At 57.9% G+C, this 25,839-nt stretch overlaps 12 protein-coding genes across 12 annotated transcripts; 5 read left to right on the plus strand and 7 right to left on the minus strand.

The window, feature by feature from the left end:
- Positions 1-30: 30 nt before the first annotated feature.
- SDRG_15138 (hypothetical protein) lies at positions 31-587 on the minus strand (the record flags this gene model as incomplete). Its single annotated transcript, XM_008621302.1, has 2 exons — positions 154-587; positions 31-43 (listed from the first exon to the last, which is right to left on the minus strand). The coding sequence occupies exons 1-2, from the start codon at positions 573-575 to the stop codon at positions 31-33; spliced, it is 435 nt and encodes a 144-aa protein (XP_008619524.1). The 5' UTR covers positions 576-587.
- A 1,146-nt stretch (positions 588-1,733) lies between these two features.
- On the minus strand, positions 1,734-5,876 carry SDRG_15139 (TKL protein kinase; the record flags this gene model as incomplete). The annotated part of the gene is made up of 22 exons (XM_008621303.1): positions 1,734-1,874; positions 1,928-2,708; positions 2,756-2,919; positions 2,970-3,068; positions 3,114-3,215; positions 3,263-3,349; positions 3,396-3,593; positions 3,637-3,735; positions 3,795-3,974; positions 4,033-4,131; positions 4,186-4,284; positions 4,336-4,440; positions 4,487-4,588; positions 4,647-4,766; positions 4,820-4,921; positions 4,974-5,075; positions 5,125-5,211; positions 5,266-5,364; positions 5,425-5,526; positions 5,571-5,660; positions 5,715-5,807; positions 5,859-5,876. 22 exons carry the CDS (start codon positions 5,874-5,876, stop codon positions 1,866-1,868), a joined length of 2,937 nt encoding a protein of 978 aa, XP_008619525.1. The 3' UTR covers positions 1,734-1,865.
- Positions 5,877-7,106: 1,230 nt separating this feature from the next.
- On the plus strand, positions 7,107-8,623 carry SDRG_15140 (acetyl-CoA C-acetyltransferase). The gene is made up of 5 exons (XM_008621304.1): positions 7,107-7,210; positions 7,262-7,475; positions 7,530-7,780; positions 7,836-7,937; positions 7,990-8,623. Exons 1-5 carry the CDS (start codon positions 7,154-7,156, stop codon positions 8,593-8,595), a joined length of 1,230 nt encoding a protein of 409 aa, XP_008619526.1. The 5' UTR covers positions 7,107-7,153; the 3' UTR covers positions 8,596-8,623.
- Positions 8,624-8,650: 27 nt separating this feature from the next.
- Positions 8,651-9,682, minus strand: SDRG_15141 (hypothetical protein; the record flags this gene model as incomplete). The annotated part of the gene is made up of 3 exons (XM_008621305.1): positions 8,651-9,155; positions 9,241-9,321; positions 9,365-9,682. The coding sequence occupies 3 exons, from the start codon at positions 9,680-9,682 to the stop codon at positions 8,664-8,666; spliced, it is 891 nt and encodes a 296-aa protein (XP_008619527.1). The 3' UTR covers positions 8,651-8,663.
- Positions 9,683-10,674: 992 nt separating this feature from the next.
- SDRG_15142 (hypothetical protein) lies at positions 10,675-11,007 on the minus strand (the record flags this gene model as incomplete). Its single annotated transcript, XM_008621306.1, has 1 exon — positions 10,675-11,007. The coding sequence occupies one exon, from the start codon at positions 11,005-11,007 to the stop codon at positions 10,675-10,677; it is 333 nt and encodes a 110-aa protein (XP_008619528.1).
- A 1,151-nt stretch (positions 11,008-12,158) lies between these two features.
- On the minus strand, positions 12,159-14,463 carry SDRG_15143 (hypothetical protein). Its single transcript, XM_008621307.1, has 9 exons — positions 14,328-14,463; positions 14,200-14,283; positions 13,981-14,152; positions 13,896-13,926; positions 13,647-13,844; positions 13,405-13,588; positions 13,237-13,359; positions 12,958-13,186; positions 12,159-12,911 (listed from the first exon to the last, which is right to left on the minus strand). Exons 1-9 carry the CDS (start codon positions 14,455-14,457, stop codon positions 12,260-12,262), a joined length of 1,803 nt encoding a protein of 600 aa, XP_008619529.1. The 5' UTR covers positions 14,458-14,463; the 3' UTR covers positions 12,159-12,259.
- Positions 14,464-15,167: 704 nt separating this feature from the next.
- Positions 15,168-15,668, plus strand: SDRG_15144 (nuclear transcription Y subunit beta). The gene has a single exon (XM_008621308.1). The coding sequence runs from the start codon at positions 15,203-15,205 to the stop codon at positions 15,569-15,571; it is 369 nt and encodes a 122-aa protein (XP_008619530.1). The 5' UTR covers positions 15,168-15,202; the 3' UTR covers positions 15,572-15,668.
- Positions 15,669-16,067: 399 nt separating this feature from the next.
- Positions 16,068-16,565, minus strand: SDRG_15145 (nuclear transcription factor Y subunit B). The gene has a single exon (XM_008621309.1). It carries the CDS (start codon positions 16,504-16,506, stop codon positions 16,108-16,110), a length of 399 nt encoding a protein of 132 aa, XP_008619531.1. The 5' UTR covers positions 16,507-16,565; the 3' UTR covers positions 16,068-16,107.
- A 1,410-nt stretch (positions 16,566-17,975) lies between these two features.
- On the plus strand, positions 17,976-18,876 carry SDRG_15146 (hypothetical protein). Its single transcript, XM_008621310.1, has one exon. The coding sequence runs from the start codon at positions 18,145-18,147 to the stop codon at positions 18,796-18,798; it is 654 nt and encodes a 217-aa protein (XP_008619532.1). The 5' UTR covers positions 17,976-18,144; the 3' UTR covers positions 18,799-18,876.
- Positions 18,877-19,042: 166 nt separating this feature from the next.
- On the minus strand, positions 19,043-20,486 carry SDRG_15147 (hypothetical protein). The gene is made up of 3 exons (XM_008621311.1): positions 19,739-20,486; positions 19,338-19,687; positions 19,043-19,293 (listed from the first exon to the last, which is right to left on the minus strand). Exons 1-3 carry the CDS (start codon positions 20,427-20,429, stop codon positions 19,153-19,155), a joined length of 1,182 nt encoding a protein of 393 aa, XP_008619533.1. The 5' UTR covers positions 20,430-20,486; the 3' UTR covers positions 19,043-19,152.
- Positions 20,487-20,518: 32 nt separating this feature from the next.
- Positions 20,519-21,974, plus strand: SDRG_15148 (hypothetical protein). The gene is made up of 6 exons (XM_008621312.1): positions 20,519-20,743; positions 20,792-20,906; positions 20,950-21,342; positions 21,397-21,573; positions 21,625-21,680; positions 21,745-21,974. The coding sequence occupies exons 1-6, from the start codon at positions 20,556-20,558 to the stop codon at positions 21,914-21,916; spliced, it is 1,101 nt and encodes a 366-aa protein (XP_008619534.1). The 5' UTR covers positions 20,519-20,555; the 3' UTR covers positions 21,917-21,974.
- A 354-nt stretch (positions 21,975-22,328) lies between these two features.
- SDRG_15149 (hypothetical protein) lies at positions 22,329-24,116 on the plus strand. Its single transcript, XM_008621313.1, has 6 exons — positions 22,329-22,443; positions 22,492-22,760; positions 22,812-23,129; positions 23,182-23,312; positions 23,381-23,504; positions 23,556-24,116. Exons 1-6 carry the CDS (start codon positions 22,359-22,361, stop codon positions 24,072-24,074), a joined length of 1,446 nt encoding a protein of 481 aa, XP_008619535.1. The 5' UTR covers positions 22,329-22,358; the 3' UTR covers positions 24,075-24,116.
- The last annotated feature ends 1,723 nt before the right edge of the window (positions 24,117-25,839 follow it).

Here is a 25,839-nt window from a genome sequence, read left to right on the forward strand (position 1 = left end):
CGGTCGTAGTGGCACGTGAGCACGTCGCCGTCAGCAAAGCAAGCTGCCATCTCGTCGATCCCGCATGTCTGGGAGGGCCGCAGCAGCTTGCAGAAGCGGCCCGTCGTGTCGCCGTTGGCGTTGAAGGCGCCGGCCTTGCAATAGCCAACCCACAAGTCTGTGTTCTCGTCCGAGTCTTGGCCCTGCGCGTCGATGCGGACGCTAAAGACGTCAGCTGGCGTGCCGGCCATGACACAGTTCCACGAGTCGGACATGATCTTCTTGGTCGTCATCGTCTGCTTGTCGTTCGAGACCGACGTCGTCATGCTGCACTTGAGAACGCTCCAGCGCAGGTCGTCCACGCGCGGCTTCTTGGTCATGGGCGAAGCGCTTGCAAGGCTGCTGTGCGCACGCTTGCCCGACGACGATGTTGCAGTCGTCGGGCGCTGGGTGGCCGCGACGTCTGGCGAGCTGGTTGCGCTGCTGGCTGTTGTCGTAGGCTCCGTGTCCACAGTCGCCTTCGGCGAGCGCGGTGCATCGTCCGCGAGGCTCGGCTTGGCGGCGGCGGTGCAGTCGTCGCCCTTGTCCCCGGTCATGGTGTGGCAGTGACAGTGGTGGTGCCAAAATGGTAAACGCGGCTGGATTGGTCCAAAAAGAGAAAAATATGGCCAATCACAAGCGACAATAAAGGCAACGGGTCGATCTGCCACGTCACATGGTCACACGACCCATCGACTCAAGGCCCAAGGAAGAGCAACTCGACCGAGGTACCTACCCGGGGCCCCATCCTTGGTCCTGGAGGAGGATAGAGTATATGTACATGGCTTGCGCTAGTGCTGGCTCCTATTGTTTCGTCAACCGCCTCTGAAGACAACAAGCCGCAGGCGCGCAGGATGTTGTATGTTGCGAGCATCGGGCGATGCCACAGGCAACTTGGTTGGGCTGTCTTGAGCAAGTAGTGGATGTAGGCACCAAGCGAAATCGTTGCCCGCGCTGGCGCCTGCTATGCCACGTGCTGCGCCTCCGGCCCTGCCGACGTCGCCGCCTCGGTCGCTGGTGTCTCGGGATGACCTCAACAACGGCGTCGCTTTGCTGCCGATCGAAAAAGCCTGGAAGGCTTTTACGGAGCGTGTCGTCATGAACTATTCCGCGGCCGCAAGCGACTACGAAGAGCAAGATGCGCCCCCGCGTAGCCACGGCCCGGTGAGCGAATGAAGAAGAAGTTTACTAGTCTCAACGTATGCAAAGTCTTAATAAAACAAAGGTAACGCGAAACACGTTCCTATATCCACAGGCACTGTATATTGCTGGTAGCGCTCTACATCCTTAAGCATTGGGCAAAAAGGGTGTATGTTGCAGCGATGCCTACTTACCAGTACATCACGGCGAGTTGCTCGGTTGATCGGTGGGCTGGCGACCAGCGACAGCCACCGCTGCGTCGACATACCTCAACTGGTGATACGGTTTATGGAGCGGCGGAATACTCATACAAGCACGTGCAGTCATACAACGACAGAGCGAGGGCGTCATTGACGCGCCGACAGAAGAGACAACGGGTACTAGGAGGACCGTTGTGCGCTGTACGAAGCATCGTCAATGACCGATGCTTCTGGACCGTACGCGCGTCCTCTTTGCTACGTTTGTGTAGTCACGTCTGCAAAGTACCCCACTTGCTCGTCAATTGCTCGATCAAGGACGAGCTGTAACGTGCTGGCGTGGCTTGGCGCTTGGACCCTAACCCTAGCTCGATGACTCCCCGGTGCTCGACAGCGTCGGGAACGCTACGGCACACAACCCCCAACGGGAAATGGTTTAACAATGCAAAATCGAGTGGTTGAGCCTCTGACAAACTACAGACTCCAATGCCCAATATGGTCGACAACGCCTTACGCGATCTATGTACGCGCACGTCAAGCACAACGTTAGAGATAATCTGAGGGAATCCTACCTCGTTGCTGTTTGTACCGCATTCGGATATCGTCGGCAGACCCACAGCGCTGGTTGCTGCCTTCTTGTTCATAAGGACGGTCGTCGGCGCGTCGTCGCCGTCGTTGCGGCGCAGCAAGAGCTCCTTGACGATGGCCGCCGCTGTCGGGCGCTCCGTCGGATCGAACGCCAGACACTTGTCCGCGAGGTCCTGGAGCCAGCGCGGGCACGTCGGGCTCATATTCGGACGCAGCAGCCCAGTGCGGACCTTGGCTTCAATGCTGTTGCGATCAACGAGATCCGAGTACGGCTCACAGAGCGTATCGAGCTCGGTCAAGACGACGCCAAACGAGTAAATGTCGGCGGCCGTCGTGTACACGCGGCCTTGCCCTTCAAGATCTGGCACCCGGAGCACCTCGGGCGCCATCCAAAACTTGGTGCCGACGTTGGACGTAAAGGTATCACCATCGAGCGTCCGCGCTGAGCCAAGGTCACCGAGGCGGACGTAGTACGTTTTCGAAAGAAAGATGTTGAGGCTCTTGACGTCGCGGTGGACCACGTTGCAACGATGGAGATCGGCCAGCGCCAGCGCCAACACCAGCGCGACCTCGATCGTCGAGAGCTCCATCTCCACGGGCACCCCAAATTGCTTGAGCTGGAGGTAGTTGTGCAAATCTCCAAGCTCCATGTACTCCATGACCATCGTCGGGCTGTACAAAAGAGTCCGCGGCCGGACAACGTGCGGCTTTTGTGAGCCATTGTCGAGGACCGCGAGCAGCGGCTGGAGGTACGGCGACGTGCACCTACATCGAGGATGTCAGGCTATGTACACTCTCAATTCGGCGCGTACGTGCGCATCGTGTCGACTTCTTGCATAAAGCTCTTGACCAGGCGCGGGTTGGGGAGCTTGGGCCCTTTCATGACCACGGCCTTGTCGCCGTACGAGCCCAGATTGACTGTGACACCGGTGCCACCAAAGATTTCCCGCTCGACGACGAGCTCGGTGGCGATGGCCTAGCACAGTGATAGCACATTTGATATACAATATCTAGGTAATATGGTACCGCAGTTGGCTCTGGGTACAGATGAGGGTAGAGCACTTGTGCGACAGCGTCGTTGGCTTGCTTGATCGCAAGTGCCAGAAGCGTCCACCCGTGTTGCTCCTACAAGCCTCATATTGCAACTCGACGACTCCTGTCGAGTCGCACCGGTCGCATCGTCGCCGGGTCGGCGCCCATCGCCAAGAGGCACTGCACAGCGTCGGCGTGGCCGGCCAAGACGGCTTGCACCAACGTCTGGTTCATGGCGTCCTACACAGACGATCATCGGCACTGGTCCAACCGCTAGGACTACACACCGAACCGGCGCCGTCCAAGGCGGTACGAAAGATGGCGAGCAGCGCATCTCGGCGGCTGGTGTCCTCGTCAGTCGCAGGGGCGGCCTCCTATTGTGTGCAGTGTAAGTTGACCATGCACGCACCGCTGGCGCACCGGATAGGGATCCACGACGCTCGGTGGCAGGTGCGGAAGCAACATCTCGGCGACCTCGGTGTGGCCCTTGTCCATGGCCTCGGCGTAGCTCCAGCGGACAGAAGACGCCAGTGCTTCGAGCGACAGCGCCTGCACAAGCACATGGGCACTCGCTACATGACCTTGGCGAGCAGACAAGAGCAGTGGCGACGTCCCGTTCTACAAGCCGCGGTCAACAACGGCTACAGGCGGAACACAGCACCGCATCATGGACAACGATCGTCGCTCCTGCGCGCACGAGTCGGTCGACGACACTAGCATGGTCTCTTGCCACAGCCACGTGCAGCGCCGTGCGGCCATTCTAAGTATTAGAATAACAAATTGCATCTAAAATCACTAACTTGGAGAGAATCAACGCACCGCGTCTGTTGTGTTGACGCCGACGCCCTTTCTCAGATACACATCGACACGGTCGGCGTCACCACTCTGAACGGCGTCCAAGAAGCGGAGGGTCTCGGCGGCTTCGGCATCCTTGAAGGCTTGAACAATGGCGTCGCCGCGCTGCTTGTCCGTAGCGATCTGGAGCGGCGTCTCGCCCGCCTACGCATGACACCGCCGCGTCAGATCCCGAGCCCTTGCTCTTGGACGACGCATCTACCGTCGTTTTGGCAAACATGTTGAGCGTGGTCGAGAGTAGCATCTTGACCATGGCGAGGCCTCCTGTCGCCGCAGCCTCGTGGAGCAGCGTCCACCCGCTCTATGACACGAGGTGAGGCCTTCTCTGCGCCGCAGGAGCAACGAAGGGGACTACATTGGTGGTGGAGTCCAGTGACGTTCCGGATTGAATCAAAAGCGAGACAAGGGGCGCGTGGGCGCACTTGATGGCGACGGAAAGGGGGGTGCAGCCGCCCTAAACCGCAACGAGCTGGTCGAGATACCGAGTGTGAAGGAACGGTCGTACGCTGTTGGTCCAACTGAGGCTTTTGACAGGCGCATGCTGGACCAGCTTTTCCACAATGAACATATGTCCCTTCGCCGCTGCGAGATGCAGCGGCAAATTGCCGCTCTAGATGCAGGTTTGAAGGGTCGTGACGTGAGCTGCCGTGGGCTACCTGGTCGCTGCGACAAGAGAGGGACGGGTCCGTTGCCAAAAGCAGCGTGACGATGTCGTCGTGACCGTTGGCAGCAGCCACGTGCAGTGCGGTCGCTCCGTCCTAGAGTTGCGGAGGAGGGGTCGTGGAATCATTTTTATTTATGCAAGGGAGATCCTACCTCGTTGACGGTGGACGGACGAGCACCAGCGCGAAGAAGCACTTCGAGATTGCCAGCGTTGTTGGTCGACGCGGCTTGGAGCAGTAGCAGTCCAAAATGGTACATTTGAACAGTCCAGCCCTAAGCAGAGTGCATCGCCTGCGATCTCAACGGAGGAGGCAGTTGGATAGTACCTCTTCGCCCATCAAGGTCCCTCTGGCGTTGGCTTGGACAAGGGCAACGACTGCAGCTATGTTGTTCTTGGCGATCGCACGCGTAAGCGCGGTTTGCTCTTCCTACAACAGTATGTGATGTGGAATATCGTATGTCTTCAATGAAGAAGTATACCTTGTCGGTGGCGTTGACGTCGAGGCTCGGCTTGGACAGGAGGGTTTGTAGGAGCGCCATGTCCCCCGTGTCGACCACCAACTGCAGCAGTGGGACGAAGTTCTACAGCCATTGGCTTGGTAGTACGTAGCTCGCGATGGAGTCGACGTACGCCATCCCGCAGATTCACGTCAACCGTGGTTGACTTGATGAGGGTGATGGCGTCCGAGAAGCATCTTTCGTGCAGCGCTGCAAGAAGCTAATTAGGAACATCATACTAGACGGCGATAAGGTCCAAAGTGTCAATATGTACCTTGGCTTTGGTGATCTTGCGTTGCGGATGGTCGCGCAAGAGCTGCGCCACGTCATCATGTCGGTACTTGATTGCCACATCGAGCGCGGTTTCCTTGTACTACGTCCATCATGCCATCGTCGTCGTATCGTCAGGCGGCAAATGAGAGTATATACGTACGATGTTTCTGGCCCCGGGATCGGCGTCGGCATCCAGTAGGAGGCGCGCGACCTCAAGTCGGTTGTGCTTTGCAGATTCTAGCAGCGGCGTGTAGAGGCCATCCTGCCCATACTGATGCAAGACTTGATACGGTGGCGTCGACGTACATTGCAGTGCCCTTCGGTCGAAGCGCCCTTTGTGAGCAAGTAGCAGACAACTTTGGCTTGGCCAAACCAAGCCGCGACGCCCAAGGGTGCCTACGATGAATGGCATGCTGCAATGCATCGATGCCCACAAGAACAGGAACGTACGCCGTCCTTGCCGTTGGGATTGACGCCTTCCTTCTCCACGAGCCGCTTCACGTCGCCCAGTCGACCTTCTTCTGCAGCTGTGTAGAGCTCCTCCTATGTGATCGCAGACGCAGTCGCTTGCATTCGGGCAGCGTCCTCCGCTACCTCCTTTGACTTTGTCATGGTTTGGCGAGTTGCACAATGATGCGGTTGAAAACGCCCTCCAATCACACCCTGCGATTTCAGCGTGGAGAAGTTTAATTGGCCAAAAGCAGCGTCGCAACAATCCCTGTGCAAATCAAAGTTGGCGACTGAGGCGACCCACTAAGCTTGGCGGAAGGTCGTTTAGCTCTTCCGCACGACGTTGACGCCCCTACCCGCTGCTGCGCTCGCGATCAAAGCAGCTACTATCACACGATTGCATCTCCAGCACTAGGCTCGTCGCGCCGTGGTGCCTTCGCTTACCCAGGCGCTTATCGCTCTACGCGCTGACCCTTGGTGCGCTCGCTATCTCACTCTATCCCGAGCCCCGACAACGCGCCCGACTATAGTCATACACGTGCATGCGGCTTGGACGGTGCTATCCTACCACGGTGCGTCGACCATCTAGCGACGATCGCTTTGCGAAGAGCTCGTGAATACTCTAGCGTGCTCAAGCTCTAGCCAATTGCAAATACTGGTATGTACATGCATGCGAGGAGGCGGCGAATGGTGACTCACACTAGCGCGCCGCGGTGGCCGTTGCATGCCCCGAGGACAGCCGCAAGCACCGTCGATGATCAGACGCTGTGGCTACTATTCATTCACCATCATCCTATATCGCGCCATCTCCATTCCTCTCCACGCGTGGCCGCCACATGCAACGTGCAAGCTCGCGAGACCAATTCCTTCGGGAGGGTTCGGTCATTGGTAATCGGGCTCCTCGCCGTCGTAGCGTGCATGGCCTTGGGCATACTTGACCTCCATCGACGCAGCTCGACCTCGCGCATGGGCCATGACCCTACATGCACCTCGCCTGCCCCTCGTCTGGCTGACCAGTGACCACGACCGCAGCAGCAACGTCGACACCGCTGCCACGCACGTGCCTCAACACATCCCAATCTGATCTTTTTAAATTCTGGCCGGTTCTCTTGAAGTTTGTATACCGCATGGAATGTGCCCAGGGATTGTCCCGTGCAGGGCGAAGTTCGAAGCTGACAGCCTGTGGTCATCGGAAACCACGGAAATAGTGTAGAAATCGAGCACGGCGCCTGGCGTGGTTGCACCAGCTGATACGCAAACACCTGGAATAATGTATGCATCCAAAGGTCAAAAGTACACGATTTCAAGGAAATAAAGTAAATAGTGTCACTTGATTACAAATCGCTGGCGTGGCCTGATATTTGTATGCGAGACCGAAGTTCGCACTTGAAGCTAGGATCCCAAGGGCGTCGGCCGCTCACTTTTGGAATCACTCTCCGATGAAGACTGCCGCTGCCTCGATCGCCCGCCGCTTCAGCCACGCCGCCTCGCCGCGGGTACGACGACCTCATGCAAAGCTACGACGTGAGGTTGACATGGGTATGTAGGACGTTGTCATTGTCAGCTACGCGCGTACGCCGATCGCTACGTTCAACGGCGCGCTCTCGAGCTTGACCGGCCCGGAGCTCGGTGCGATTGCCAACAAGGCTGCGATCGAGCGCGCTGGCATCAGCGTCAACGACATCCAGGAAGCGTACCTCGGCAACGTCGTGAGCGCTGGCATTGGCCAGGCGCCGGCGCGCCAGTCGGTCCTCAAGGCCGGTACACCATCCTCATCCACGACGACGACCACAAGCTGACCCTTTCCATGCGTAGGTATCCCCGACACGGTCCCGTGCACGACGGTCAACAAGGTCTGCGCGTCCGGCATGAAGGCCATCGCGATGGCGTCGCAGGCCATCATGGCCGGCAGCCAAGACATCATGCTCGCCGGTGGTTTCGAGAGCATGAGCAACATCCCGTACTACTTGCCCAAGGCGCGGTCGGGCTACCGCCTCGGCGACGGCAAGCTCGTCGATGGTGTCATCCACGACGGTCTCTGGGACCCGTACAACAACCAACACATGGTACGCACATCGATCCTCCTACTTGTCGTCCCATCCTCATCCGACGTCCATCCAGGGTATGTGCGGCGAAAAGTGTGCGACGGACTTTGGCTTCTCGCGCGAAGACCAAGACAACTTTGCGATCTCTTCGTACACGCGTGCGGCGGCCGCGGCCAAGGTACGACGACCCTCCGATTCCAAAGATCTCATGGTCTCTGGCTCGTTTCCAGGCCGGCAAGTTTGAAGCCGAGATCGTCCCGGTCTCGATCAAGCAAAAGAAGGGCGACCCGAAGGTTGTCTCGGCTGACGACGAGATCTACAACGTCAAGCTCGACAAGCTCCCGACGCTCCGCCCGGCCTTCAAGAAGGACGGCACGGTCACGGCTGCGAACGCGTCGCCGCTCAACGACGGCGCCGCCGCCCTTGTCGTCATGTCGCGCGAGCGTGCGGACGCCCTTGGCCTCAAGCCCCTGGCGCGCATCCGTGGGTTCGGCGACGCCGCCCACAACCCCGTGGACTTTACGACCGCGCCGTCCAAGGCGGTCCCGATCGCGGCCAAGCACGCTGGCCTCCAGCTCTCGGACATCGAGTACCACGAAATCAACGAAGCGTTCTCGGTCGTGGCGCTTGCCAACATGGAGCTCATGAAGCTCGACCACAGCCGCGTCAACGTCAACGGCGGCGCGGTTGCGCTTGGCCACCCGATCGGCATGTCGGGCGCGCGCATCGTCGGTACGCTCATCCATATTCTGGAGCAGAACGACGCGACGATCGGTGCGGCGTCGATCTGCAACGGCGGTGGCGGCGCCGGCGCGCTCATCATCGAGCGGTTGTAATTGCAAAAAGAGATGTGACGTACCCCTGCGCTTTGTCATTGTCATCAACCGACGTCGTCGCATGTATTCTACAGGGGACAGGCTAGACTACGACCAACATGGCAAGCACGACGGCAAAACGGTGGCGACGACGGTGTTGTCGGTGTTGGTGTCGGGGTCGTCGGTGTTGGCGTTGTTGTTGGCGTCGTTGTCGTTGTCGGTGTCGGTGTCGGTGGTTCAGGGCAGAATTTGGCCATGTACGCTGCGGTGGCGCCCACCACGCCCAAGGACGCGACCTCTGCTTGGGCTGTCGATAGCATATCAAAGAAAGGCGCGAGTTCACCGCGCTGGTACGTCGGTAGCGTCGTGAGGTTGCACTGCGGCACCTCGGTGGTGAGCATCGTAGCGTGAAACTCGGGGCACGTCGTCGCACACCATGCCAGTGGCATGTCGGTACGCAAGAACGCCGAACAGTTGCTCCACAGCGACATGTTGAGCGCGGACGCGCATCGGGTCCAGACAGGATGGGCGGCCAAATTCCGGAGCGTCTCGATGTCGGCGGTCGTGCAGACCCCCGGCCTCTGCGCGCGTGCAGTTGTACGTCTCGAGGAGTGTGTTTCGCGGGTCCAAACCCGACTGGCTGCAGTTGGGCAAACGGGCGTGGACAGCCGTCATGTTGTCGCGACACGCCGGCGACCCGCAGTACCATTGCAGCCCCTCAAGTCCCGCGACAAGCCGGTCACGGTGCTGCCCGAGCAGTTGGGCCACAGCTCTGCGTCCATGGTTGCACCGCATCGGTGCTCGTGCAGGCGCCACCGTCCATGGTCGGATGCGTCACGTCGTAGCAGAACGACCGAAACGACGTGAGATTCGCGACGGCTGCGCTCACCTCGTCGCAGGACGGGACGCTCCGTGTGTAGTTGGCGAGATCCTCGCTGCACGCGGGTTGACACAGCGTAAAGTGGCTGCCTTCCTCGGCCAGGACGCTGGAAAAGGTCGCACTGTACGGCGTCCGAAGCGCGGGCGCGCACGAGTCGGAGAGGGTCGCGGCGATGGCTTGCGCGTACGAGCCATTTTGCGCCGCCGAGCACGGCGCCGACGTCCCCATGTGCGTCGTCAGCAGCAGCAGTGCCAACCCAAGAACACGAGACATTGCACGCACAAGGTGGTCGTTGTGCTAGTGTCGACCCACGCGGAGACTGTGCACTGGAAAGATAGGGAAACGCCGAGCTGTTGCCGTTGGATCCAAAATGGCATCTCTGAGACGGGGCAATGAGGACAAGTTGTCGTGCCGCCTGTACGCAAACCGCTGGTTCGTCGAGTGTTCTAGGGCGCCGACGGTGGTCACGGCTCCGGAGGGATATACCGCGAGGGGAGCAGCCACGCCAGTACTGGACTACGTGATGAATGCTATTATGGTTGGTGATGCCACCGTGCCGTGGCGTAGGTCCCTTGTCTCGTCACTGTGTCCTTCCCACACACTCCCAAGCACCACACAATCCAAGATGTAGCGTGTCATCGATGGCTATCAAACCTGTAGTAGTACATTAACAAGGCCGTGGGCTGGGTGGCCGGCGCCGCAGCGACGAGAAACCTGCTCTGCCCCGCGACACCGGCGTCAACAGCGAGCTTGACACCAACGCCGACACCAAGTCCCCGACACGGACAACCGCGATGAGCACCGTATTCTTGGTGTCGCTGCGTAGTTGCATGTAGTTTTGCCAATAGCCATGCTATACATATATTCGAGTACGGCAAGCATCTGCCGAGCGTAGCGCACCGTTCGGTTGCAGGGCGAGTGAGAGCGCTTCACTCGCATGCCTCCATACACTAGTACTACTGCGTATTTTGCGAAAAGCCAAACCGCTTCTTGGTCCTCCTGGTCTGCCAACAGCGCCGAGTCGGAGCGACCTCTCGTCCGCCTTGTCATCTCGGTCGTCCGCGCTTGCGCCGACGCCATGGTATCACATCATGGAGCATCGTTCCACCAGATCAAACTCTCAAAAGGCGAAAATTACGACTCTATTCGTCTACTCCAGCAAACACGACACAGGACGCGACAATGACGCACTCGGACATCTACACAGCGAGGAGGCGCGTCTACAGGTCGAGCCGGAAAATCGGCTCGTCGTCGTCGTCCGTGCGAAACCTTTGCTTGGCCTGCGGCGAAAACACGTAGCCGGCGTAGTTCTGGTCGTTCGGGTCGTGCGAGTCGACGCGGGACCGCGACTGTAGGTAGTAGGCTTGGACGAGCATTTGGCCTTCGCGCGCCTCGAACGAAAGCTGCGGCGAGACCGCGTCGATGAGAAAGTCGATGGCCGGCGCGAGCGTCCGCGGCGACGACGGCGCGCCCATCGGGATCGTCATCGGCGGCGACTGGGGCCACGTGAGCTGCTCCATGTTGGTGGCGTCCGGTCGGTCGAGGAACTTCATCATGGCACGTCAAGTTGGAGAATGGAAAACTGAGTTTGCCGTCGCGCGGAGCGGTAATAATATACATCGCGATCTTGCTTTTTGTATGGAGAATAAAACATTGGTATTGAATACCGCCGCCGGGTTCAGATTCGTCGGAAAAGATTCGAAGCTCGGCCCGTGCACTGTGAAAATACATATTCTCTGTCCTTTTATATATCGACTCCGGAGGCGTTGCTCAAGCTTGCTGAGGCGCGTCGCGAATAGCAGCTCGCTTGTATGGTATCGCGGCAAGCCCACGCGTCAGCTGCGACGGGCTTTCAACGGTTCCGGCGCCTGATTGGTGCATATTTTCACACACTCAAGAATCTTTGGGATGTGGACCGACCATGATCCCAAGGTGACTGACTGGCCATCAAGCTCGCGACCGTTGCCACTCTTGCCGCCAGAGATGGGCAGCAGCGCTTCGTGTTTGCGCATCGGTGGTATCTTGCGGTGTCGCACGAACGCGGCTCCGACAAGCCCAAGTGCAACGTCGATCGAATCGACCGTCGACCATCTTAACGCCTTGGTGCAGGGATGGGATGCCACATCTTTGCACGGAATCTGCAAGTCGTGGCTTGCAGCGTAATGGGCGCTTGAATACCGAGAGATTCTCGCAGGTTCCTCACAACTTGAATGCACCGACCGCCATCGAAATCTTTGAAATCTTGACAAATGAAAGCCTGTGAAAATGAATATATTTTCCAGTCGCGTCCACGCGCCCAGCGTTGGGAAGCGACCAATCCCGAGCGTCGAATCTCGCATTTTGCGTTTTGGCCAATCAGAAAGTGGTTGAAGTTGAACGTGGCAGACCGTTGTGCCACACTTGGTGTTTGTATCCGCCAACTTCAAGCGCCGCGCGTCGAATCAGATGCCGCGTCTCAGTCGACGCCGGTTGCAGAACTTGCCACGTGGAAGGAGCCGACGGCGGGCGTCGTCGGCGCGGTCTTTGCACGATAGCCAGGACCCGTATCACTCCTCGTTGCTACTACAGCTACTAGCGCGACTCAAATCCGAAACGTTGGCGGCGTCCACCGGCGGAGATGCTGCGTCTGTCCTACTCTGGAGCGAGCCGGAGCGCTACACGTCTCGCCCTGCCTTCTCGAATGTGCATGAGCCCATGCTGTACGGCTGCGCACAAACCAAGCAACCTCGTTCGAAAGCTACTCAAACGGCAGTTCGACCACTGAACCGATGGCAGATTATCAGCGGCAGCTACTCCTCTTGTGTACTAGTAGCCGTACTTGTCGTTGAGCGCCGTGCGGCCGTCGCCGGTTTGGTTGGCAGGCGGCTGCCACACGCTCTCACCGCCTTCAAGGACGCCGTCGTCAAACACTTTGGCTGCCTTGGCCGCATTCGGTCGTTGGCGCTTGGGCTTGGCCTTGGGCTCGGTCGACGGGACTGGGCGCTTCTTCTGGCTTGCCCCTTCTGGCTCGAGCGAGCGTACCGTACGCACGGGCTCTTCCGGTGGCGTCAGCGTGCGCTCGCTCATCTCCCGTAGATGAAATGCAGGGTCGCCATGCGTCTCGATGGGCACAGGCGCGTTGATGGGCGGCGTGGATGGCCGTGCCGGCAGCTGCGGGTCGGCTGCCGGTTCTGTCACGGCGACCGGCGCCGCTACCTGCTCGGCTACCGCAGGAGCTACTGGGGCAGCTACGGATGTGGACTCGGCGTCCGGTGCAAATGCCACGACTGGTGGTGGCTTCTCGACAACCTTGTCGAGCGCGGGTGTCGCAATCGCTAGCAACTTTTCTTGCTCTTCAATGAGCGCCTGAAGTCGCGTTGTCTCGGCTTGCAGCTTGGTGCGCTGGTCGGCGACGAGCGCTGCATTAGACGCTTGCAGATACGCATCCAGACTGTCGTCGGCGTCGGTGCTCGTCGTCCTACACACTCGCATGTACCTTCATGCCACATGGGATCGCGTCGTACGTGGCAGCCGCTGCTTCGTTCTTTAGATACTGCGCTTGGATCGTCTCGAGCTGGTGCGTGAGCGCGCGCACGTTGGCGCGAATCGAGTCGGCGGTCAAGACGCGCGGCGCGGCCGAGAGCGGAACGTGCTTTTTGGTGGCGTGGGCTTTGGTACGGTCGTAGAAATCGTCGTCGTCGTCGTCGTTGTACATTGTCGATGCCTTGGCTTTGGTCGCGGCTTTGGTCGCGCCTAGTCGTAATAGGAGATTGTAGAATCGACTAACGAATAAGGATACGTACTGGCTTCCTTTTTCGCCTCGAGCTGCGCCTTTTGCGACAGCCGCTGCGTCTGCTTGGCCTGCAGCGTCGCTTCGATGGTTTGAATGTCTTCTTGCAGCTGCGCAATCCGGGCTTCGTTCTTGTCTAGAGGACATTGTATCAACTGCGAGGAGAAGAGTATCAAGGTACCGAGCGCGGCTTGCTGGCCGTCGGTCAACCCCATGCCTTGCTTGGCTCGAATTCGCTCGGATTCGGTGCGGAGGTTCTCCATCTTTTGCATGCGAGCCTGAAGACGGGTGTACAGCGCCGTGTCTTTGGCCGAGATCGATTCTTTTGTGACGCTCGAGACATACGGACCCGAGACGTCCTTGCGCTAAAGTATCAAGGTGTCAACCGTTGCCAAACGCCATTCGCGATATATGCACGCATACATCGCGCAAGTAGTCGGGCAAACTCTCTTGCCGCGCGGTTTTGGCCGTGGGTTGCCGGCGCGTGTCGCCGGCTTCGTCGTCGCTGCTGTCGTCGTGGTCAGCGTCGTCGTCCTCTTCTTCCGCGTCTTCGCCAAAGCCCCACGAGATGCCATCGTCGCAAGCACTTGGCTGCTTTGGCGGTCGCTTCTTCTCAGTCAGCTATGTTCGTTTGAGTCCGAGCACCAAGCCGTCGAGGAGACGAGGACGCACCGATGCGCGGAGCTTCTCCAAGTTGGTCGAGCTACAGCATCAAGCATGTGGTCAGCCGAGGATGACGCTGCAGCATCGTCGGTACTTGTATTCGCCGGGCATGAGCTCGGGCGGGCCAAGGATCGTGTAGATGCGCGTCGACTCGCCAAAGACGACCACGTCGCCGACGTACAGCTGCGTGTACTCGCTGGGCGGGAGGCGCTGCTTGTTGACATGCGTGCCATGGGTGCTCTTGAGATCGACGACAAAGAGCGTGCCTACGCGCCGCCATGAGCAATGGCTACGTGCGGCAATGGGACCGCACCGTCGGCGTTAAACTGCAGCGCGGCGTGGGTGCGCGAGACAGACGGATGCTGCAGCACGAGGTCGCAGAGCGGCTCCATGCGGCCTAGAGCACGATGAGCCTTGTTCGCCGTCATGAGGCCGACGCACCGACAACGAAGAAGGGCTTGGCGTCCAGCGCGACCGTGTCCAAGATGACGCCGCTCTTGATGACCTCGAGCGAGAGGCCATGGACGTTCTGCCCGCCGTCGGCCCACTCGGGTGGCACGTACGCTGTCATCTTGTCGACTTTTGGCCAATTGCACGTGCTTGTCGCTTTAGCGCACGTGGATTGGCTGTATTTACCAGGTTTTTAGCCAATGCAAAATTCATAGGAACCGCACGCACCGATTGGGCTTTTCGAGCGTGCCAGTGTTTGATTGGCCAAAAGTGGGATACGCGATGTCGCTCCTGAAGCTACAGCAACGACAGAGATCTACCGGTATCACGACAGGTCCATATTGGGTCGCAATGACACTATCAAGGTAATAGTATTATACTAACGTTAGCGTTTTGTTAGGCTGGCTATTGCTATCAGAGTCCTCAGTGTCTTTACACAAAGTGGCGGGCCAAGTCTGCTTAAGTGAGCGATCCATCCAAACCCAACTACATGTAGACAGTTTGCCCCAAAAGAGATAGTGCTGAAACACAGCCCTTTGCGGTGCTGACAATAGACACAGTTAGGAGCTATTGATGCGTCGCGACAACTACACGAGGACTCTTAAAGAAGTGAAGGTGTGCCTACGCTCGCTGGATCGACTCGTAGTTCGTGTATGTGTCTAGCACCTAGTGCTTAGTGCCGCACGAAATAGATTAGTGATTTCAATTCGAGCTACGGGCATCCTGTGTCCAACTCGGCCACTTTGCTCAACCTATCGACTCGCCGGCTAAAGAAGCGTGTTTCTAGCCACCTTTCAAACTCGATATGAACAGTATCATGTTGTAGAGGGGTTTGCGTCTGTGCCAGTCAAGGAAGCAGCCGCAACATGAGCAGCAAGGAAGAGATGGACGACGAGATCCGCGAGCAGGACCGCTTCCTGCCGACGGCCAACATCTCCCGCATCATGAAGGTCTCGCTGCCCAACACCGCCAAGATTGCCAAGGACGGCAAGGAGACGGTCCAGGAGTGCGTCTCGGAGTTCATCTCGTTCATCACGTCCGAGGCGAGCGACAAGTGCCAGCAGGAGAAGCGCAAGACGATCAACGGCGACGACATCATCTGGGCCATGAGCACGCTGGGCTTTGACGCGTACGTCGAGCCGCTCAAGCTCTACTTGCAAAAGTACCGCGAAAGCGTCAAGGTCGAAAAGTCGGACAAGAAGGACAACGTCGGGTCGTTCGGCGCCTCGTCGTAGGGTGTACCTCGCTTAATCTATTGCCGTGCTTGTCACCGACATGCTTGGTGGATCCCCGCCGATGATCATACAGCTAGCTGCATGAAGCTTTGCCCGCGCGAGTGAGCAAGCGTGGATGCATCATTGCATTCGTTCGTCGACCAGGCAGCCTGGCACCGCCGACTCAACCCCTAGCATTGGATCATTGGTGCGACAGCATGAGGACGCAGAGACGACGCATGTAGCGCGAGGCGACGCTGTGCTATTCCCTCGCAGCGACGTATCAAAGCCGAGCGGCTTGCGTCGCCACATGGTGCGTTGCCTGCGCCACGCCACGTAGCGAGAAGGCGAGAGCCATGGTCGCTTGAGCGTGCGTGGCCTTGCGCATCTACCATTATCGTCAAGGTGGAGCGTGCCAAGTTCGTCCGTCGCACGATGATGCTTGCTACGTCGTCGGGTTGTCGGGTGGCAGTTCGCTGCGGCGCGCCGTCGCGCCATGTTGCATGGCCTCGCTGCATGACATAGACGCACAAAATACATTAGTCGGTTCCATCTACCTACGACGAGGCGCCGAACGACCCGACGTTGTCCTTCTTGTCCGACTTTTCGACCTTGACGCTCTCGCGGTACTTTTGCAAGTAGAGCTTGAGCGGCTCGACGTACGCGTCAAAGCCCAGCGTGCTCATGGCCCAGATGATGTCGTCGCCGTTGATCGTCTTGCGCTTCTCCTGCTGGCACTTGTCGCTCGCCTCGGACGTGATGAACGAGATGAACTCCGAGACGCACTCCTGGACCGTCTCCTTGCCGTCCTTGGCAATCTTGGCGGTGTTGGGCAGCGAGACCTTCATGATGCGGGAGATGTTGGCCGTCGGCAGGAAGCGGTCCTGCTCGCGGATCTCGTCGTCCATCTCTTCCTTGCTGCTCATGGTCGTCGAAGGCGTGTGCTGGACTGCCATACAAATGCCAGGCCAGTTTAAAACCTCTATTTTTGAATACTCTTCGGGATTACAAAAGAAAGGTTCCGGATACCATACCAAGCGAAGTTCGAATTTGAACTGCGTATCCGGCTCCGCGCCAAAACGCAAAACGCAAAACTCAAAATCGCACGCCAAAATGCCAAAAACCCAGCCATCTCTTGCAGCGACAATCGCAATGTAAAATCGAGGGACACAGCTAGAGTATAGTAGATGATACTAGCAGCAGCCAGCATTTTCGGCCAACTACACTTTAGCAGAGGTGCTTGAAGAGAACATTCTTTCCCAAGAACACCACACTAAGATCTTAAGTGTCAAAAAACGGAGATGGTGGTCGTGGACATGACGTGTCAAGGACGTGGTCCACTGGCCAAATGATCACGAAGAGGGACTACACGATGAGCAAAGCTAATCTATGCGACTAGTACGGGCAGCCGCACGCATTTATTGGCGCTCGCCGACAGGCGCTGGCGAAAATATTCGAGACCAAGTTCCCTCGCGTCCGCCTGCGCAATTCGGTGTGTTGATGGTGTCGGTGTAGTATTGTTTATCTGGAGCTCCAGAGTATCGTATCATGCTCAGACAAGGTGGGGACTGAGCGAACAGCGGGCCTTTCGCGCCAAAATTTGCCGCGGATTTCGAGACTGCTGTTGCACGACAACTTGTCCATGGACATGCGAGAACGCAAAAATGAACTTTTTACTGCAAATACAATCGGCATCGATAGTACTAGTACAGTATACGACCTCGATCATGGATTTTGAGGTTTCACCAAGCTAAAATACAGGACAGGTTTCCGCCGAGAGGAAAGATCCATGCAGCCCAAGCACATTCGTTTTGGTAAGCGATTTGACTGGACGCTTGGCTGCTCAGATAGGCCGCCTTCAACTGCAAGTACGCGATTGAGAAGCGCGAAATTCAGCCCGCGCGATCCAGTCAAAGATGCGCGATCGCAAGGGATTTTCCCCCATAACCTCGCTTGTGAGGGCGGACTCGCCAAATATTGGAAATGTTGGTGAGGTTAGATGCACGTGGGACTCGTTTAGGAAGGGCGACTGCCCATTACCGCTTGATTTTGAAGAAAAAGATGCATAGGATACACTAAATGTGTGCGCTAGACAGGCGCACCAACTTGAATGCTGCGTTTCGTGTAGTACTACAGGCGATTCCCGTAAGGTCCACACATAGCGTCGCGTTGCAAGCGGGTCTCGACCCAAGTTCTTTCCCGTTGGTATTGATGAAGCACGCCAGCGCCGAGGTAGCTCCAGTTCTCGTCGCCAGCTGCGTGCTGCGAGCAGATCCAAATCAGATCCAAACACATTGCCAGATCCTGTATCCAAAGAGCCTCGGTTTGTATACCCTACGAAAACCAAGTATAAAAATCCAGCCAATCCCAAGGCGCCAAGATCGTCAGCGTCATAAAATGGCTTTTCCCATACAAACTCCAAGGTGCAAGGGCCAGCCAAAATATACCCCGCCAAGCGCGACGGCCGCGCGGGGTTATCAGATGCCGACGCCGTGACATGGTCCTGCGTCAAGTCCCACGCGTTTCGACGATGCAAGTGAGATTGCACTTTCGAATTTGCTCGTCGTCCAGCACCACATCACCAAAACTACAGCATGCAGCTCTCGCTTGGTCTGCTTGTCGCGGTCGCCGCGACCCTCGCCCACGCCGATAATGCGTGCGAGAAGGCGTGCACCAAGGATATGAAGCCGGTCTGCGGCTCGGACGGCGTCACGTACAACAACGAGTGCCTCCTCCAGAACGCGCAGTGCACGAACGCGACGATGATCGCAGTCCCGTGCGGCAACAAGGTCTGCGCGATGCTCTGCGACAAGATGTACGCGCCGGTGTGCGGCAGCGACAACAACACGTACAACACCGAGTGCGAGCTCAAGAACAAGGCGTGCAACAACCCGGCGCTGACAGTCGCCAAGAAGGGCGAGTGCGACCTCTGCCCCAAGGTCTGCAACGACGTGCTCAACGAAGTGTGCGGCTCGGACGGCAAGACGTACAACAACAACTGCGAACTCCTCAAGGCTGCGTGCGCCAAGCCGTCCGAGAAGCTCACGGTTGCGTCGACGGGCGCGTGCGGTGCCACGAGCGCGCCGACCACGGGCTCGACCCCGACCAAGGCGCCAACGACTGCACCGACGACCGCCCCCACCAAGGCGCCGACGCCTGCCCCGACTGCGCCGTCGTCGGCGTCCATGGCGTCCATCTCGGCAATCGCGCTTGCTACGGTGGCCGTCCTCGCCAACTACATGGCCTAAGGGTTTAGGGCTACGGCGTCGTAGCAACCACTGCCCAATGAAGCAATACATGTCGTCCTTGCGTCCATTTTTGATCGACGTTGTGTTGTCTATTGTTCGCACCACGGATATCAATTGAACAGCGGGTATAGTCCATCTACGTCCGACCGCCGACACCCCGCAAGAAGAAAGTGCAAGCTATAAGAACTAGGATGATCCAAACCTTCAAGACGTGGCCCGCTGATAGTGAGAGGGTGCGTCGATTCGATATGTTCTCAAGAGCACCTTTGGCGATGCTACACGAGGTCTATACATAAGTTAATCTAGTTTTCGTCCCCATCGGACGTTGCGATAAATGCAAGATGCCATCTATTGCTATGGCAGCTTCTTGGTGGGCGGCTTGCGCGCATACCCGGCAGGGGGTGCTTCACTCGACGCTTTTCGCGGACTCCCATCCTCTTTGAGAGCAAAGTGCTGCTGCTGCGCAAGCTCGCGCTGGTGGAGCTGGACCCACACCTACGCAAGATGTCCTGCATTGAAACTCAAACTCAAAATCATACCGCGTGCTCGCGGACTTTGGCCTGAAACAACTGCGTCTCTTCGACGATTTGTGCACGTTCTTTCGTCTTCTCGGGCAAGTTGGCGCCTGGGGTTTTCGCCCGCAGCGGCTCTTCGAGCGCCACGACCGCGGGTTTCTCAAGGATCGGGGTGTGGAGCGATTGCATGGTCTTGGCGGTCACGACGTGCGGCTCGGCCTCGATCGCCGTCATCGACTCGCGCAGCGACATCTGATCGTCGTTGGACAATACGACTTGGTCGGTGGCTGCAAAGAGGTAGCGCAGCTTGAACTCGACAACGATCGGCGTCGTTGCGCGCGTGTGCTCGACCCAGAACGAGTAAATGAGGTTGCCTACGCCATATCATATCATTTAGGACAGGGATCCCAGCACGATTATAGTACCTGGGAACGGTGTACCATGGAGCTTGGCGGGTCCGCCACCAAGAAAAAAAAACGAGTCGCTGTCGTAGAGCACGGCTTGGGGCACGGTCGTTGTCCCCGAGAGGTCGGTCACGCGCAAGAGGAGGCGACCGGGACCCGTGGCCGACTCCAACACGAGCTGTTCGTGGGCGCGGAGTACAAACACGATGGGCGGTTGGTGCGGCAGCAGCGTACTTTGCAGCGCCTTCGCAAAGCACACGACTGAGTTGGGTGGCGCTGGAAACATCTCGGCGCCAACGTCAAAGTAGTTGGCTTCGGCTTCCATGAGATCGCGGGCAATGTGCCCGGGCAAGTGAAATTGATCCGTCTTGTACCACTCGAGGAGGATGCTAAAGAGTGACGGGTTGCGGTCGAGAAATATCGTGTTCGCGCTCGTGCTACTACAGCCACAGAGCGCAATGCGGTGCAGCCGCGCATGCGGGACCTTTTCGAGCACGTGCAGTTTGCACGGAAAGAGAATGCCGCCCACATCAAACGTGATCACGTCCGACGCGTCGCCTTCGTCATGGGGGGATGGCGCCTGTGGTCGTGGGGGGCGGGGGGGCCGTGGCCGCTTTGGTGGTGATACACTGGCGTCACTCGGAGGCTTGCTCGAGCGCAAGCTCTCGTCCCCGTCACAAAATGTATTCGTCTCGACGATGTCGGTGTCCATGCGGGAAAGGCCGGCGACACGGAGTATCGACTTGACGTTTGCGTTGTCAGACTCAACGCCCGAGCTAAATTAAGCCAACGCAAATAAGTGTAAAATCGTCTTGGGGCGAAAAGAGTGCTGAGGGCAATGGCCCGCGTGTCGCCGACGACCGACGAGTTGAGAAGCCCGCTAAGCAGTTGCGGCCAAAACTCGACCAAAAAGCGGGCACCCAAGGCACACCTTAGCCTCGACACGAGCGACGAGCGCGACGACGACCCGCTCACGGCCGCTGTGCTTGCTGCGCTCGATGCTAGTATTCTCTACGACAATGAAGGGTATTATCGACATGTAAACGCAGCAATTCCCATGACACTCTGTTCTAGAGTCGCTCTGGAGGCGTTCCGGGCGCGCCTCGGGTCGTCCGAGGTCCGTGCCGACTTCAAAATCAAAATGCTACTCGACATGCTGGCGACTGTGCGAGCGACGCACCTCTCCAAGGTAATCAACCTCAACGACGCCGAGTGTCTTGACGCCTGTGTAGGAGTCGCTCGAGATTGCATGGCACCGCATCGTCGACGAAGAGCGGCGTGATCTTTTAGAGCTCACGACGTCGACGCCGCCGACGTCCGCGCGCGACTCGGTCGCGTCCGTGCCGAGACCGAGTACGTCGGGCGCGCCATCGAAATTGTCGCAGGCCAAGTCCAAGCGCAAGCAGGCCGAGTACGACGCCAAGCTACTCGCGAACCGCCTCGCACTTCTCAAGCAAGAGGAGCAGAAAGCGTGGCGCAAGATCGAGCAAACGCGCGAAAAAGCGCAGCAGATTCTCGAACACCGCGAAGAAGTTGTCAAGAAGCAGCAAGACCGGCATTTGTTTTTGCATGCACGCGAGGTCGAGACGCGGACTGCGACCAAGAAGCACAAGCTCGCGGCCAAGGTCCGATTCTCAATTTGTGTGTGAGAATGAACACAATATTGTCATGTATACTAGACCTCGGTCATCAAGAAACGGCAAGCCGCGATTAGCATAATCTCGCGCAAGTACCAAGAAGTCGACACGGTCAAGCAGGAGCGGCGTCGGCTCAAGATTGAAAAAGAGCGCCAAGCGCAAGCCGAGGTCGAGCGCGCGCGGGAAAAGAGAGAGCTTGTGCGGCACCAGGAAGAAGAGGTATAGATAGACACGCGATGTAGAGTGGACTAAGCCATGTCCATCTCGTAGCTGCGGAAGAAGCGCCTGAAAGAACGTGTGGTCGCCGAGAAGCAAGCGGTCGCGCGGTGCGCTTTTCTACCATCTTGATGCATGCAAATGACGAGGAAGCTCATGGATGCGGATGTGTAGCTACCGGCAGAGCGTCGAGGAAGAGGAAGTCATGCTCCGCGAACAGCGCAAGCGGGTCGCGGCCATGGAGCGTGCGGAGCTCGAGCTCATTCAGCGCCTTCAGAGCACCCAGCTCCTCCAGCGCCAAGCGTACAACGAGCTCGAGAAGGCACTTATTCGCACGGAAATGTGATGACCACTAGACAATATAGGACCCTTAATATACTAAACTATCGCAATCGCAAACGCTACGGAGTTCGATGGGCGGCGCCAAATCTCGGCCCACTTCAACTTCCGGATAAAGCATACGGATACGAGCACCAACCACGCGGGCCACACCATGTTTGCAATGGCCCACCCCCGATGTGAGGGAATCGGTTCTTGGTCGCCCTTTCTAGACGCCACCGGAACGCCGCTGCGTCGTCTCGCACCTCGAACGTCTCGACAAACGCGTTTTCATACCGGTATATCGGTGCATCGGCGCAGGGCTACGGCAACGGGATGTACATTCTTTAAAAACAATATTTTACCTTTTGTTTGGAGAGAACCACCCACAAATCCAAGCCAATCAAATGGTACCCGCCTGTCCTGGCCAGTTTGCACCAGCGTTTTGCAGGAAGACGACGACGACAAGCATGAGCGCTGCGGCCAAGGAAAAGGGTGCTAGTGAGTACCATGCACAGAAGAAGATGATTGAGCGTCTCCTCTCGAGCGCCAATGGTACACTCTGCATGCGACCTCTCTGATCGCTCACCTTATTTCGCGCAGACGGCGACCTTGCCGAGCTCGAAGTGGCCGTCAACAGCATCGTTGCGACGACGGGCCAGTCGCTCTCCAAGGGCGACGTCTTGAGCGACTTCAAAGACGCGCACAAGCGGTCGGCGATCCACTTTGCGGCGCTCAAGGGCCGTCGCAAGGTGCTGGCGTACATCCTCGAGAACTCGCCATCAAGCTTGAACCTTCCGGACGAAGACGGCCGGACGCCGCTCTTGTACGCGATCAAGGCCAACGAGTTTGCGACCGCCAAGAGCCTCCTCGTACGACACCTCGTTTAGTTGAGCAAGGCGATTGTTAAACCATTGCGCTAGGTCGACCACAAGGCGGATGCGAACCTCGCGGCCAACAACGGAACGTCGTGCCTGCACGAGGCCGCGGCCAACGGCTCGGTGCGCGCGATCAAGCTCCTCGCCGAGCATGGTGCGCAGCTGGAAGCGGCGACGCCCAACGGCACGCCGCTGCACATGGCCGTGAGCGAAGACCAGGAGAAGGCGGTCGAAAGCCTCTTGGCGCTGCACGCCAACGTCGACGCGCGCAACCAGCACGGCATCACGCCCTTGCTGCTTGCAACGCTCATGCACAAGCCGGCGGTCGCCGCGCTCTTGCTGCGTGCGGGTGCCGACATGACGGTGCGTTCTATCGATTTGATGGCGTGCCGATGACTAACAAAGTCTACGATAGGTCAACATCATGCCGGGTATCACGGCCGTCCACGTCGCGGCGGAAACGGGCTTTACGGGCATCATCGAAGCCATGCTGACGGAGCGCGCGGTGGACACACAGACGATCGCCAACCAGCGCTCCGAGGCCGGGTACGTTGTTGCTGAATTTTTCGACCATTTTTTGCATCATTTTTCATGATTTTTCATCGCGCAAGTAGCTTGACGCCGCTCGAGCTCGCGGCTGGTATGGGCCATGCCGCCGTGGTGCGGCTCTTGCAGCCGTTCACGGTCGGCTTTGAGTCGCAGGACGTGGACGCGATCCTTGCCAAGGAGCAGGCGCGGGTACTCGGTTTTTCATTTTAAACAGTCGGGCCTGAATGGAGTGCTGCGTAGGTGGCCAACGAAGTGCATACACCGGTCGTGGTGGCGCCGACGACGACCGAGGCCGAGGCGACTGCCGCCAACGACGACGACGACGACGACGTTGTCTTGCCGCCGATGGTGGCCGTCGACGACGCCACGGTCGCCAAGGCCAACGAAATCAAGGACCAAGGCAACGCGCTTTTTGTCAAGAAGCAGTACCCCGAGTCGATCGCTCTCTACACGCAGGCGCTGGCGCTCAACCCGTGCGACGCCTTGCTCTACAGCAACCGGTGCGCGGCGCACTTGGCGGCCGGTGATGCCAAGCAGGCGCTTCGGGACGTGCGCATCTCGCTCAAGCTCAAGCCCAACTGGGCCAAGGCACTCTTCCGCGAAGGCCAGTGCTTGGAGGCGCTCATGCGCTACGAAGACGCGGCCATGTCCATGTGGTCGGCCATGCAGCTGGCGCCCGAAGACAAGCTCATCAAGAAGCGCTTCCAGGCCTGTGTCCAGCGCGGTCGCGAAGAACACCAAGCGTCGTTGAAGAAGTAAAATACATACTAGTATGCCATTCTCGGCGTTTACGATGACATATCGACGAGTACTACATTAATGTAATGGGCGAGAGATGGGAAAGCAGCTTGACGCCAAGTGGGCAACAAGCACTGCCAACCGGGCGCGTCTGCAAGCAATAGAAATTGTAGACAATAGACGCCAGAACGACGACGTGTTCGTCAACGGCGCGGGTTGCCGTGGCAACTGCTCCGGACCTCAACACACCAAGTCGCTTTGCCCGCAGCTCGCGTTGATTCGACGAGGCTTTGAAAGGGTTAGGGTACCTTCTGACACTCGATTCACCTCCTCTAACTAGAGCGCAGCAGGATCGAGGACCGCGTCACATACGTACTCGGACACTTTGTAGTCTTTCATTGCTCTACTAACCTCGAACCCGACTAATACGATGCAAATTGCAGCGAGGGTGAATAAATGCATGTTTACACCTTGGCCCCAGATAACGTCACAGTCACCGCCCGGCCTTTGTCGGGCCGGTTCTAGCTGTGTTGTATCCGAGAGCATAATTCAACAAGAAAATCATCAGAATTATGTACATATCGTCCAATTACACCACACTACTCGACGTCGGTTTTTCGACGAGTGGCATTTGCACGGCGATGGGCGAGAACGTTGGCAGCTCGACGTACGGCACAACGAGAGTTGGCGGCGGCGCAACGGCCTCCTTGGCTTGAACCTTGGCTCGAGAATCGCAGCTTTTCGAGCTCGAATTGCAGAGCTCACAGAACTCACAGAACGTGCACCAAGCACACACACACCAGCTGGTGTCGCAGTTGCAGCAGGCATACGAGTTGGTGCGCTGGTCGCAACCACAGAGATCGCATCCGTTGCAGTCGCAGTCGCACGCGTTGCAGCTGCAGTCGCAGTTGCAGTCGCAGTCGTCTAAACATCAGTCATCTGTCGAGCGTCAAATGCGTTATGCTGCTTCCTGCAACCGGATGCGGCACCTGTATGCCAACAAATTACCATAAAAAAGCCATTTCGCTCACCTATTTATCCAATATGTTTTGATTAACATGGGTTTGGCATGGAATATGCGAATTAATGCCAAAGGGCGTTCTTTTCCGGAGAGGGGTTTTGTGTGCGGTTGTGCAAAGCTTAAACCGTCGCGGGAGGGTTAAAAAGGTGAAGGACTGGAATTCATCCACAGGAATTCACCAACTAATATCAATGTCAAACCACTCCTACGGTCACTGAACCTACTATTATAATACTTATTTATGTATGCTATCTTAGAGGCTCTAGAGCGGAGAGCCACCGAAACCTAGTGCCCCAAGACCAGCAAAGACATCAACTAAGCCAGGGCGGTGTTCTATCGCCAAGCGCGGAACGCGAGGAGGTGGCTTGGGCTTCTTCTTGGGTCCAAGTGGCCAGAGCCCGACCTCGCGCAGTCGACTCAGTTTTCGTTCCCGTCGCTGCTGGTACGTGGTGTTGCCGTCGTCCGTGTGCTCTTCTGGCGTCTCGGTGATGGATGGCAGCTGCGGCGGCGCTGCGAGGATGGCCGACATTGGCATGGCATCCTCACACGACCACCGCTCGTCGTCGTCGTCGTCATTCGACTCGATCATGATGGGCGTGTCGTCGATGCCACCGCAGCGTGGACATTCAAACAGGCGGCTTGAGACCGCGCGGTACCACTTGTCTAGAGCCCTTGCCGCGTCCATCGTCACAACCTCGACCGTCACGTTCGCTGCGTTGAGCTCCAGCTGCAAATTTCGGATGACTTCATCCGCTGCAGCCGACT

Source organism: Saprolegnia diclina (genome assembly GCF_000281045.1).
Source record: "Saprolegnia diclina VS20 unplaced genomic scaffold supercont1.85, whole genome shotgun sequence".
In the NCBI taxonomy this organism is placed as follows: Eukaryota; Oomycota; class Saprolegniomycetes; order Saprolegniales; family Saprolegniaceae; genus Saprolegnia; species Saprolegnia diclina.